This window comes from Rousettus aegyptiacus, unplaced genomic scaffold, assembly GCF_014176215.1.
Source record: "Rousettus aegyptiacus isolate mRouAeg1 unplaced genomic scaffold, mRouAeg1.p scaffold_m13_p_4, whole genome shotgun sequence".
NCBI classification, from domain to species: domain Eukaryota; kingdom Metazoa; phylum Chordata; class Mammalia; order Chiroptera; family Pteropodidae; genus Rousettus; species Rousettus aegyptiacus.
In genome coordinates, this window is record NW_023416307.1 from 149,754,109 (window position 1) to 149,767,936 (window position 13,828).

The 13,828-nt window shown below is 43.5% G+C and overlaps 1 protein-coding gene across 2 annotated transcripts in view; it reads left to right on the forward strand.

The window, feature by feature from the left end:
• Positions 1-13,828, forward strand: part of LOC107499608 (myosin VIIA and Rab interacting protein) — a 233,796-nt gene that overhangs the window by 94,823 nt on the left and 125,145 nt on the right. For both annotated transcript variants that reach the window (XM_016123962.2, XM_016123960.2), the window contains exon 3: positions 11,556-11,777. In XM_016123962.2, coding sequence (XP_015979448.2) covers positions 11,556-11,777 — 222 coding nt within the window. The remainder of the gene's footprint in view (positions 1-11,555; positions 11,778-13,828) is intronic.

The following is a 13,828-nucleotide window of genomic DNA, read 5'->3' on the forward strand; positions in this document are numbered from 1 at the left end:
CAGGATCTGTGCCAGCGGGAGTTCGGTGATCTTTATACAGTAGCAGAATCCCTTCTTTTCTGTTTTCCTAGTGAAGTTTCAGTTGTTAGTGAAAAGTTAATGAAAGAGATGATCTTAACTTTCACGAGCCCATTTTATTAAGCACAAGCTTCACAGCACAACCCTGCCTTCCAAAGCTGCATTTTGCCCTTGCCGATTCCTCCTGGAACTGGGCAGGGCAGCTCCGGCTTGTGTGGGTGGGTTGGTCTAAGAAACTCAGGCTGCAGGGGAGTGAGAGTTAGTTATCAATTGGTTCAGGGTTTTTGTAGGCCACTGTAGTCCTCCTGACAGCCCTGGGGAGCAAGGGCCAGGAGGTCGTGGCCTGTCACCAGGAGGCTAGGGAGCAGAGCAGAGTCTGCCGCAAGCACAGCTGAGAGAGGCCTGGGTCAGGGTCAAGATATGACCCCGAGTAACAGTTGAGGCTCGTGACAGCAGCATTCCAAGAGCACGTGCGGCATGGGCATGGTCTCAAACCTGCAGTGATTGACAGGGCAGCGACAGGTGGGGGGAGGCCCAGACCCTGCACCGGGGGTTGGGCAGCACATTGCTCGCAGAGTAGCACGGCCTGGGGGTGTCCAGAAGCAGGACAGCGGGAGCCGGCGGTCTGCCGTTGGCTGCTCCTGACTCAGCCTGGGCGCTCCGTGTCCATCCATATCAGGGCTTCAGGGCATGTGTGAGCTTGGCAGTGGATTTTGCTTTGTACTTTGTGTCTTTTCAAAACATTATTGTGATGCTAATAAATGAAACATTTAAGGCAGAACAACAATTACCATCGTAACATGCCTGTTTTTTAATTTAGTTCATAAGAAAGTTTACGTCACAAACCACCCTTAACTTTAGGGGTCCAGCGTCCGTCCCCATCATTTCACCCAAAGTGCTCTTTCGAAGATCGCCGATTTCAATAGCTCTAGTGGACACTTTTTGGTTTTAACGTTGCTTGACCTCTGGGTGGCATTGGACAAAGCCGACCATGCCGTCCTTGCGGGATTCTTCACCCCCCACTCCCCTGTTTCTTCATACCTGCGTGCCGGCCTTAGCGATAGGGAAGTGGTTTGGTCTTGGACTTCCTTCTTATCTTACCATTGTCCTCTCTCCTTGCATGGTCTCATCCACTCCCATCTCCTTGCTGGTGATTCCTATATTTATTTCTTCTGCCCAGATTTCTCCTCTGAGTCTCAGACCTTTGTGTCCTGTTGCATTTTAGAGGTCTCTCCTTCGATATTTTAAAAGCTGCTGTTGGTGCCCAACCCACATCCCCATCATTGCTAAGTAGACCCATCCCCCAACACAATGAGAGTTGGGCAGCTGTGAGCTGTTAGTAGCCTCTTCTCCAAACAATTGCCCTCCACCCGACAGGATCTGCCTTTGTGCCTTACCTCTACCACAAAAGGAGATCTCTGCCACCGACCAGCTGACATGGGGTCACGCCTCCAGGTGGGGCTCCCAGGGGGTCAGGCTAAGCCCTCGCTTAGCCCATTCCTCTGCCATGTCCCTTCTCCTACTTCTCTCCTTCTGGAGGAATTACTTTCAAGAGAATCCCCATCTCAGCCTCTGCTTCTAAAATCTGATCTATAACAACTGTCATATTGACAGTTCAAAATTACTATGTCTAAAACCTAAATGTCCCCCAGCCCCTAACATAGCATCTTATTAATATGTACATACCTGGAGCCCACCCAATTAGATTGAACTGGTGCCTCAGTCAAATGACAGAGTATACTTTATTTCAGAGCCCAGGAAGGTTTCTTGTACAGACCTGATGGGCAGATACTACCTTCTTCTCCAGATGGTAAAGCTGAGATTCTGAGAAGGTACATATGAAGCTGATGTCTTAATGGTTTCTTGGGCTCCAAATGATGTTCCCCTCATTTACATAACTACGGAGGTTTGATTGCTGTATCTTGGATTTCTGTCATTTCTGATTTCTCTCTTTTGGAACTTACGATCCAGAGCAACTTGATGTTGGACATATATTCATGAGCTATAAAACTTTAAATCTGAAAGGGAACTTAGAGATCATAAAATAAGCAAAGCCAAATGGAAGATCCCAGTCCCTCAGACAGGAGCAGAGCAGACATCATTAATCAAACATGACGTGCTTTCCCAGTGTGTCTAGATGTGCCCTCAGAATCCCTCTTAATACAGTTTTCCAGATGACCACTACCAATCCATGAGTGTATAGATAGCTACATAGAGATGTAGATTTAAATTAAGCCTATTTATAACCCTTCTCAGAGTCAATCCCTTGATTGAATACATGAGTAAATTGAATTCTCTTTAAGATCAGTGACTTGCCCAGGGTGAGGCAGCCCTACTGACCACTGATTCTGTATTCTTTTGAACATCCTATGTCTCTCTCTACCTTTTGTTTGAATATTTAACTTCCAGTAGAAGGTTTGCTAGCAAAGATACCTGCAGGAACTTTGCGTAATTTCCAAATCCACTCAATCAGGTAGATTTCCTGGAAAAACAACAAAGAAGCTAAGATATGATTTTTTTTTTTCTGAATGTAAGCAGTTGAGGAAAGAAATTATTTACACTGAGAGTTTCAGTGATATCTAGGATGCCTGAAAGGGCCCATTTTCGTGAGTTCCTGGAAGAAGAGTCAATTTGGTTTTCAATTTAGTAGATTGAAATTTAGATATTTAATGTGAAGTCTCCTTTTTCTCACCATTTAGCCTAATGGGTAATCACCTTGTTGAAGCTTTTTTGTTTATTTGATTTTTGCTAATTTGTGACTGTTCACTGGTAGCTAGCTGGGTGTTACTATGCATTTTCGTTGGCCTGTAACAACATTAAGTAGAAACGAGCAGAAATGAATTTTTCATACAAATGAGTCCTAAGAAAATTGAGACCCTGGCAAACTTTAAATTAGAAGCTTTCTCTTTCCCATGTGGAATATATCAGGTCCAGCCCATCAGGCATATACAAATTACCATATTACTGCATTACTTTGGTCTCCTCAACACTGACAGATTCCTTAGTTTCATCAATGCTTATGTACCCTTCTTTTGCTCCGTATCTGCTGATGTTCCCCAATATTCAGTCCTCGGCACTTCGTCTTTGTTCTTTCATCTCCTGAAATGGACTCACAGGGCTTCAGCCCCCACTTTTGTAAGGCCGAGGCTCAGGTAAAAACTTAGTTGCTGCATCTCTCTCCGGAGTTCCGGCCCATTTTCTCATCAAAACGTGTTCACTCTGTGTTCTGTTCACCGCTTGGAGTCCAGCGAGTCAGACCCGAACCCACCATATGCTCACCTTGTCTTCCTTCGGGCTTTATTCTCAGTGTCCGCAGTACCAGCCTTAGGTTGGTGAATCATGAAAACCGAAGACATCAGTGGTGTTTGGATCCCCCATTTCCTGTAGTCTGACAGTCTAGGCCCCTAGTCCTCGCAGAATATTTTTGTCACAATGTCATCCACACCCATGTCAACCTTTCTGCTCCTGCTGCCACTCCTTGATCCAGGCCTGGGTGCGACTGGTCCTGTGTTCGCCTCTCACAGTTTGCACCCTTCCTACAGGCCTGGGAATTACACCAACGTAGGCATTCCAAAAGAGAGCCCTTCCGTGCGCAACGCCTTTAACGTTATGGACAATCAAATCAATCAGGTGATTTCAAAAAATAAATAAATAACAGACTGGAAAGAAAGACTGGAAGGAAATGATCCCAAACAGCGGTCCACATCAGCTACCTAGAGGCCCAGGGCAGAGACTCCGTCGCCACCTTGGCATCTCACCACTAAGAATCCCAACATTCTATTACGCCTGCTTCTTAAAAATCTCTCGAGCGGGTTGCTTCCTCTGCATTTCATCCCCTTGGTCTTCATTGGCAGTCTCAGCCTCAGTAATAGTCACTGCGATGATAAGTCTTCAGGTTCTTTCCTCTCAGGCAGCTGCCACCTTCCGGTCCGCCCTCTGTGCCAGGAGTTCTCTCGACCACCGTTGTCTTCTCAGCATTTACGCTGACAAACGCTCATTCTGTAGATGGCCTCCAAGGCTCCGTGGCACCCAACACGAACCTCCTTCCCTGGTTTTGTGCCCTCTATTTCTGACTCCAGACACTGAACCAACAACTCAACCGTTCTCGGACACAGCAGGTTCAGGGAGTGACTGCACTTTACACAAGCTGTCTTCCCCACTGCGATAGCTTCCTCCAAATACTGCCTGGTATCACTTATACGTGAAATGTTTTAAAAAGATGAATTCAGAGAAACAGTATAATGATGGTTGCCAGGGACTTGGGAGTAGGTGAAGTAGGGTCAAACTTTCTCAGTTGTAAGATGACTGCGTTCGGAGGATCTAGTGTATAACATGATGACTATAATTGGTGACACTGGATCACATCATTGACATTTGCTGAGAGTAGAACTCAAGTGTTCTCACTAAAAATTAAAGAATAATAATAAAATACGTAAATATGTGAAGTGGTAGATGTCTTCACTTACTGTGGTTGGTAGTTTTTTCCCTAACATTCATACAAATCATCATGTCATACGCTATAAATATATAACAATTTTATTTGTCAATTGGAACTCAATGAAGCTGAACAAAAAAATCTCCATTCTCCTGCTCTAAACTGCTAGGCGCCCTTCCGGACCAGTGTCGAGCGCCGCGCTCCACCTCTCCCGGTCCGCCGCCTGGCATTTCCCATTCTCGTCTGTTGTCGCATCTGGAGTATTGTCCTGTAGCCATGTCTTTATATTTTCCTCCTCCCTTAGTCTGTGCGCTGTAATTTGCATTATGTCCCAACAGCTGGCAGAGAGCCAGGCACATAATAGGAGCTTAAAAGTGTTGGCTGAAGGAATAAATGAATGAGTGGATGTTCCCAGAATAAATATACCAATTAAATAATTTCTTTTTGGTTAGAGAACACATGTAAAGTGTATTTTTAGCGTGAGTTAGCAGAAGTGCTTATAAGTGATTCGGGTTAATTCAAGGTACTCTATTTTGACAAAAACTTTTTCAACATTCAAATGTAGTTAGTGAACACAACGATTACTATCTGATAGATTACAGATATATGTTTCGAACTGGCATATTTTCAGATTATTTTTAAGTTGCTTCTGTGTGTGAATCAGTTCGGTTTTATTTCTTTATTCTTACCTATTACTTACTTTTAGATGCATGCAGATTCCACAAATTGTTGCAGCTGTTTAAATTATTCAATTGACTTTATTTCCAGAAATGGAACGTATGCTTCATTACTTATACCGTGGGTTTCGTGAATCAGTGTTGCCTTTGGTCCAAGGCCAGCTGTTGTATGAGAAGTCCTACTAGATGGTGCTTAAATTTCAAGTGAAGATGAACATTAAAGACACAAGCTGATGAGTAACCAGCTGTGTGATCTTGTGTATGTTAATTTGCACCTGTTTACTTGTCTGTGGGGTGAGGAGGGCCGCACTAAGAAATGATAAGATTTTCCTCGAGCTCAGACATTCTGGGTTTAGAACATCATTTGCAAGTATGATAGATGCATCCATGGAAAGCTGAGTGTATATCAAATAATATACTTTATATGTTAAGTAAATAATCTCTGTCCTGGTTTTTCTCATTTATAATTTCAATATTGGTACACTGTGTTCTAAAACTGGTTGCAGGTATACTAACACCTGTCGTAGCCAGGGATTGTTATCAAGTGCTCACGTGAACGAGCTGCAGTTCTAGATACTGTGCCATCAAGGGATGCCAGCCACGTCCACAGCCATGTCTGGTGTTCATTATCTAAAGAGGGAATATAGGTGTGTGTGAATGTTCTCCAGAGACCATGATGGGGAACATGTGGGAGCCCCTACTTCTCTGCCTCAGAGGGTTTCGTATGGCTCTCTTCTGCTTCACACAGAGTAGACATTCTGTAAAGGTGATTGCCATTCCTTTTTATGAAAGCACGAGTAAAGAAAAGGAGTCTTTACCTCCCTTTTGCTCTGATAATATATAGTATTTTTAGATGCTTTTAAAAATGTGTCTGTAGGTTTTCCAGTAGTTTTCTTTCTGTATCCAAAATTGGAGAAGGAAGTTCACTTCATAGTAAGAAGGGGAGTTCCAGGTCCGGAGGATTCAGTTGTGGGCGAACATCCCAGGGAGAAACTGCCTTAACAGCTATGGTGCATCGCCCGCAAAATTGGCATCTCTCCAAGCTGACATTTACCTGTACCATGACCCCTTCTAGATGGAGAAATAAAATATTAATGGAATTAACATAGGAGTTTACATTCCATGCATGATGCATGAAATGTCAGAATATACGTGATGACCTGAACTGTAGATTTTGAGCCTGTGTTCATCCTTAACTAAATGAGAGAATGAAGTCTGGAACATTTCTGCTTTGTTTACAACCTACAGAGCAATGACAGCTCTGCCGCTCCCAGGAGACAGGTTTTTTTTCGCTCAAGGTCTGATCTATATCAATAAGCCCAACAACAGGAAGAAAAGTCTCTGGGCAAAAATGACTGTTACTGTGGATGCCAAGTGTTGCAGGTTTCTGCTGGCTTTAGAAGTGTCTGTGCCCAGCCACAGGCTTGGACTAAAGGAACTTTTATCTGCATATATTGGTATTTAAATAATGCATAAGAACACTTAAAATTCTGAAATATTATATTTATCTCTTATTCAGAAATAAACAAGAAGAATCCTACTTTCCGGATTTTCTCATTATATATATTTGAATTCTTATTTTAACTTTCCTATGGAACTTTATTTCAGGTAAATTATAAACAACAGAAGGCAGAACGTCTTGCTTTGTGCATGATCAGAATTTATAGATACAAAATGAGAGGTGGCCAAATGTTTGGTTATTTTGCCTGTGTGTTTATCATAGTGTTAGACGCCTAAGCGATTACTTGCTAGTTTTATTTTCGTCTGGCCAGTGCTGATGTTTTGTTGTAATCCCTCACTCATTGGCTAAACTTGTTTGAGGAGAAGGAGAATGAATACACACCCAACCGCACAATCCAGGTCAGTCCTTCTGTACTAGAGAGAAAGGACGCCATCATTGGTCTCCTCTGTAAGGAGTTTATTGCCCTGTAGAAGGCACATAAACAAATGTTTGACATTTGGTAGGGTAAGTGCCATAACAGAGTTAGGTGCGGAGTACTAACTGTGCCTGGCAGAACTGGAAATTTGATAGAGAAGGTGACATTTGAAGTGGGTCTTGAAGGAAAAAGAGGGGAAATTTGCCAGTAAAGAGAAGAGGAAGGATAGATACAGCATGTGGAAGAAGAGAGATCACAAGCAAGCATAGAGACGAGAAAGCCTCTCGCGCCTCCAGGGAGCGTCACACGGTTCAGAAGTCCTCATCAAACCCTTCTCAGTAGTGGGGGAGGCGGTCGGAGTGAGGCGGATCACTCCTCATTTATTGTCGCCGGCTGGTGGTGATACGAGAGGGTCTGAGCTACGACGGTGACAGAGCGAGAGCAGAGGAGATGTGTTTCAGGGGTAATTAAGTGGCAAAATGGGTAGGATTTTGGTGCAAGATTAAAAGCGGACGTTAGAAGAGAGTTGAGGATGACCCCTAGGATTCCAGAGGGGCCTCAGGATAGAAGTTAGGCTCTTTGGGGAAAGACCGGAGGCAGAAATAACAGCTATAATTTTAGACATTTTGAGTTCACTCTCACGGAAGATAGTGACCTGGAAAAGACTTGGGCAGTCCCAAACCCTAACCTGAGACTTGGGAGAGCAAGCGAGACTGAAGACGTGAGACCCACTGGCATGTGTTTGGTAATGTACGACACGCATAAGAGAGATAGTTCAGAAGGAGGGCATTCGATTCCTCCACAGAGCCTGTGGTTCAAAACACCCCCATTTGCTTGGACAAACTCTGGAGGATTCGTACAGTTTTATCATTAGACACCTGGTGAGTTTTAAAATGCCGTTGGCATTTGAAATTCTGTCTGTCAGGAAACAAAACTCATAAAGCTCGAGCGATCCTGTGGATTGAGTTCACAGAGCCATTTTGATCCCCAAAGACTTTCCTTACTGGATGTTTTATCCCATTTAATTTAGTGTCTCTGAAGTAGCAATAGAAGCTTGTCAATTTCTAAGGCTGTTCTTGTATTGTGTACATATGTTAGAGCCATTAATAACTTAGCTCTTCTCCTGCTCTAAATCCTAAGGACTGGAAAAGAACATATTCATGCCTTAAGAGGAAAAAAAAGCAAAAAAACCCTGTCCCGTTTCCCTGTAAACATTTTGTTCACCCAGATTCACAAATATAACATTTTACCCTATGGAATTATTAGCAGGCCTGATGTGGCGTCCTCTTTTAATACTGGATTCAGCCTCCCCTTATTTCCCAATGCTCAAGCAACAAATCAGTTTGGGGACCGCCGTGCTGAGCAGTAAGCCCTGCTCATACATTGGCAGATGTGTACGTCAGCTCAGTATACCTGGACCCTAAAGCTTAAACACTTTTTGAGTTGTCATGTTTATGATATGTCATTGTTAAGTGGAAAATGAGGTTTTAAAACCATAAGTAGGCTTTCAAGTCTAATAGCAGGATGAGGTGAGCTAGTGTGACACTTCTTTGTACTAAAAAGCACATTTAAAATACCAATGAAAAACACATTTAAAATACCAATAAAAGTTTAATATAAGAAAGAGAAATATTTGCAAGTCACAAAACTGATAAGGGATTTGCATCCAGAATACATAGGGAACTCTTGCAACACAACAATAAAAAGACAAATAAACTAATTTAAAAATCAACAAGAGATTTGGATAGACTTCTCTCCAAAGAAGCTGTACAAGTGGCCAATAAGTACATGAAAAGATACTCAACATTATTCATCGTTAGGGAAATGCAAATTAAAACCACAGTCAGATACCACCTCACAGCCTCTAGGACAGCTATAATAAAAAAAGGCAGACAGTAACAAGTGATGGTGAAGACGTGGACAATTTGGAATCTTCATACATTGCCGGTGCAGATGTCAAATGGTGCAGCCATTGGGAAAACAGTCTGGCTCTCTCTTAAAAGTTTCAATATAACATTACCATATGACCCAGTAATTCCACTTCTGGAATTGAAAAGATATGTTCACACAAAAACTTGTACGTGAATGTTAGTAGAAGTATTATTCTTAATAGCCCCAAAGCAGAAACAACCCAGATGTCCAACAGTTGATGAATGGGTAAGTAAAACACGGCATTGCTAAAAATGGAATATTATTTGGCATTACAAAGGAATGAAGTGCTGATCGATGCTACAGCATGGATAAATCCTGCACACATGCAAAGAAAGATGCCAGATACAAAGGGCCCAATATGGTGCGATTCCATTTATAGTAAATATCCAGAATAGGCAAATTCACGGAAACAGAAGGTAGCTTGGTGGTTGGCAGGGACTGAGGGAGGCAGACAGTGAGGAGTCACTGAATAAATATGGCATTTGTTTCCGGGCTGATGAGAATGTTCTGGAATCAGATAGTGGTGGTGCTTACACAACGTTACGAATATACAGAAAACTACCGAATCGTGCAAGTTAACAAAAGAGTAAGTTTTATGGTATGTGGAGTATATCTCAATTTTTTTCTAAGCTGCGGGGATAATTAAGAGAGGGGTATTCCTAGAAGTGAAGAGGGAATTTGGAACCAGAATGGTCAGCCTAGTCAAATGGGAGAAAAAGGGCCGTAGGCTCTGCTGGCTGGTGGCTGCAGTTGTAATTTCTGCATGGGGCAGGATGTGGGTTTTGAGGCTTTGGAGGACAAGCAGCTAAAAATGAGATACCTGTATAAAAATCAGGGTAAAAAGCTCAGGCCCAAGGAAGCACTCTTCAGGAAGAAAGGGGGACATGATTACAAATACAGCAAAAGTCTTAAAGTCATAAGAGGAATCTGTGAACCACTTTATGCCAATGCCCTTGAAACTCTAAACAAACATTTTCTAAGCTTCAGAATCAAAACAATACACATAATATCCTGTTTTATAATATGAGGGCAAGGGAGGGAGGGAAGGGAGGGAGACGGTGGATACATAAATAGAGTAGTAGAATACAAGTAATTGTAACATTTTCATCTTTGCTTATCTATGTCCTGATTAATTTACTCCTGTGCCTAATGTGTCAGGCCAGGGTGACTCCTATGTATGTAGCCATTGTTTGCCATTTAGGTCGTTGGTTTTGAGAATTTTCCTTTGGTCAGGCCAGCCATGAAGGACCCTGGAAAGAAAGAGAGGAGTCCAGAGGGAGCCTGGATGGGGAGAGATGGGACAGCAAGATGGCCAGTGAGAGGGCCACGGGAGGAATCCCAAAGACAGAGGTGGCTCAGGACTTTAGCTCCATCTTCAGATTGTCTTCTCTGCCATGTCTCTTGTAAGGACACTTGTCATTGGTTTTGGGGTCCCTGGGGTAATCCAGGGTGATCTCATCTCAGGATCCTTTAATTACATCTGCAAAGACCTTTTTCTAAATAAGGTAACACTTCAGATTATGATGGACTAGGGCATGGACATATCTTTTTGGGGGGCCACCATTCAACAGCACTACAAGGGCTATTTGAATATGTATAAAACTCATGAAGGTAGTATGTGCCTTCCTGTGCAAGACAGAAAACTCAGAAGCCATACGAGGAAAGACTGACAGATTTAACTACAGAAAAATCAAACAACTCCAAATGATGAAAGACATCATAAACAAAGTTGAAAAGGCAAGTGCAAACTAGGAAGAAATATTTGTCACACACATCATAGATTTATCTAGGATGAGATGCTCAATCACAAACAAGGTACGGAAGAAATAAATTATTTTTCTGTTACTATTTGTGGGCTTCCATTTTTCTAGCAGCAAAAACCACACAAATGTGTGTCAGAGTAACTCGGTTCTAGATAACTCAGTCTGCTTGGGGTGTACCCTTGCCTCTCAAGGTCTCTCCTTTTCTTCTCACCAAGTGTAGACAGGAGTGCATGCAATGTCATGTTTTGCATTAATATGCCTGGCCTTGTGCCCTGTATGACCATGAACTCTTTGGAGGAAGGGAGTTGTTTTTTATTCAACTCTGAATTGCCAGTGCCTAGGATTTGCCCATCACCCAGAGAATCTCTATTGACTCACATTGATTTGAAAGCTTTTAAAATCCCTGGGTGCATCCATTTCCAGGAACGTTAAATCAGGCCAGGACTGCATTGATCATTTTCCCAGCAGGGCTGTTGTGAGGATGAATGTTTGAACATAATAACATGAGCTCCTGCTCCTTTAAAAAGGTGTTAATTAAGTTAAAGATTTTCCTTTTCTAAGATGTGCTCAGTTTTATAATAAGATGTATCTCAAGGTAGTGTCTGAAATAATAGGTAGTAAGGTTCTCATGCTTCCTCGTAGAAAATATGGCATATGGAAGTACGCAGAACTCATCCACCCTCGGGGGGGTTCTTCTCTGGATATTATGTCGAGCGATTGATTTTTCTGAGTTTCATCGTCGTACGGGAAGACCCTCAAAGCGGCTCGCCCTGTGGAAGGGCTGGGAGGGCGGGGAGATGCCTGGCAGAGCCCCCCTAACCTGATACCCTCTCTCCGCCGCTCCCTTTCCCAGCGAGCTGAAGCAGAAGCTGGACGAAGAAGGCAGCAGGTGCAGCATCCTCTCGAAGCACCGGAAGTTCGTGGAGCATTGCTGCATGCGCTGCTGCGCGCCCTTCACCTTCCTCGTCAACAGCAGGCGCCGCTGTGGGGACTGCGCCTTCAACGTCTGTAAGAGCTGCTGCTCCTACCAGAAGCACGAGAAGGTCTGGGTCTGCTGCGTCTGCCAGCAAGCCAGGTGGGTGGCGCCCATCTTCCTTCCACAGGTAGGAGGACCGGCGGCAGTGATCGGTCAGCCCGAGACTACCAAGGAGGGGATGGGAGGGCTGCGCGTCTCACCTGGCCTCAGCTTTTCGTTCATTCATTTCACGAGTAACGTTATATTCTTAGGAATTATGCCGGATGCAGGAAACGTGATGGCGAATCCGGCGGATTGATTTGGGTGGGGGGGGGGGGGCGGGGTGGTGGTGACAGGAGGTATGAGTGTCGCTCCCACTGTATGGTGACACATGCCTGACCAACTCACCCATCAGCTGTGGGGACATAGGGCAAGGGGTCGCTAGCTCTAGAGTTTGGAGAAACCTTCATAGAGGATAAGAAATAAAAGCAGATGATAAAAGATTTAAAAAATCGTTAATAATATGAAAGGGGGGGATGATGATCTCCATGTGAGGGAAATGGCTAGCGGTGAGTTTCACAGAGATACACACCCGAGGTGACATGTAGAGTCGGTCAGTTGATGTGAAGAATTTGCGTTTGCTTTTCAAGGGGTTGTGAAATCATCGAAAATAGCAGTTGAACATCATTGCGATAGTAGTGATTAAGAAATGCTGTCCTTTACTGTCCAATATATTCACCACACACGGAAGGGAACGTTAATACCCACACGATCTTCTTTCAATTTTTGTCTGTTCCTCTTCTCCGCGGATCAGGAAAAAAATCTCCAGATTTACTAAGCAGTTAATAGCAATAGAGCATTCGTTCTCAGCCTCTGGACTCCACATCTACCCAGAGTTGCGTATATGGGTCATTATCAGTTACAGTGAAATGACACATTATTTTCATCAGACAGCGGTAACGTTAAGTGATGACTATACTAGGATCGCATCACTTTCTGTCTCAAGGAGTAGCCAGATATTGAAAAATACGTTGTAAGAAGGGCAACGAATGGCTCCTAAGGCTATATTTTAAATTTCCCTTTCCCTTTTCTAGCCACTTGATGAGGAGGCAGGAGGCTGAGGTAATCGCATTTAACTTAACCTTGCACCGTTTCTGTGTGAGCATTGCATGACAACTCTCTGGGTCTCCAAGTAGGCCTTCCGAAAATAATAGACCATGCATAGAAGGATACCAGAAAAGACATCCAAAAAGTGAATATATATCTATTCCAATGTTTTTAAGAAAGGGGAGGGTTATTGAGGAGGCTTCCACGCTCAGTGTGTCTAGAGTATCTAGATAGAGTGCACCCAAACTTTAATCAAAATTAGCAGAAAGTGGTTGCTGAGGAGAAGGTGGGAATTTTGTTGTTTCAATCTTGTACGGTGTCTCGTAAGGGCCTCTCAGAAGGCTTGGGATCATTATTGTCTCAAATCAAAAGGGATGGAAAAGTTGAATTCATTTCCTGTTTTTCCATATTATTCAAGTGCGTTATTGGAACCTGACCAGGGAAAAACATCATGACACATGTGGCAGGTTTTTGCTTCCCGAAATTTTGCTCTGGCCCAATTTGATAGAGAAGTGTGCCTGGGTCAAAGTACCTCAGACGTACAGCCTGAAGGATGCCTCAGAAGATTCTATTTTGCGTATTTATTAGCAAGCTGTGTCACCCCTCAGCATTACATAAGAGACCCAGCAAGATTCACTGTGCAAAACAGTTAAGGAACATTTTGACTTGAATCTAGCATAGAAATTTTCAGACAAATAACAACTTTTAAAACCTGCCCGATTTCTTGAAACAGAAAAAGTAGTTTACAACAGATCGTTTAGACTTTAAATACAGGTTTCCCCTGGCCAGGCAGGCGTCATGGTAGGGGACGGCGTCACGGGGCAGTCTGTGCTGTCGTCTTACCTGGTCCGTCAACCCCTCTGCCCCGCCTGCAATCCGAAACTCGCCTCTTGGTTTAGAAGTGATTTGCTTTGGGTATCAACGAGTCTTCAGGATGTTCTTTCAGCATATTCATATTCAAGCAATTGGATTTTTGAAACCTTGTGTATGTCAGATTCCATGAAAAACACATAGCGTGTGTGTGTGTGTGCGCGCGCGCGTTTGTGTGCGTGTGTGCGCACGCG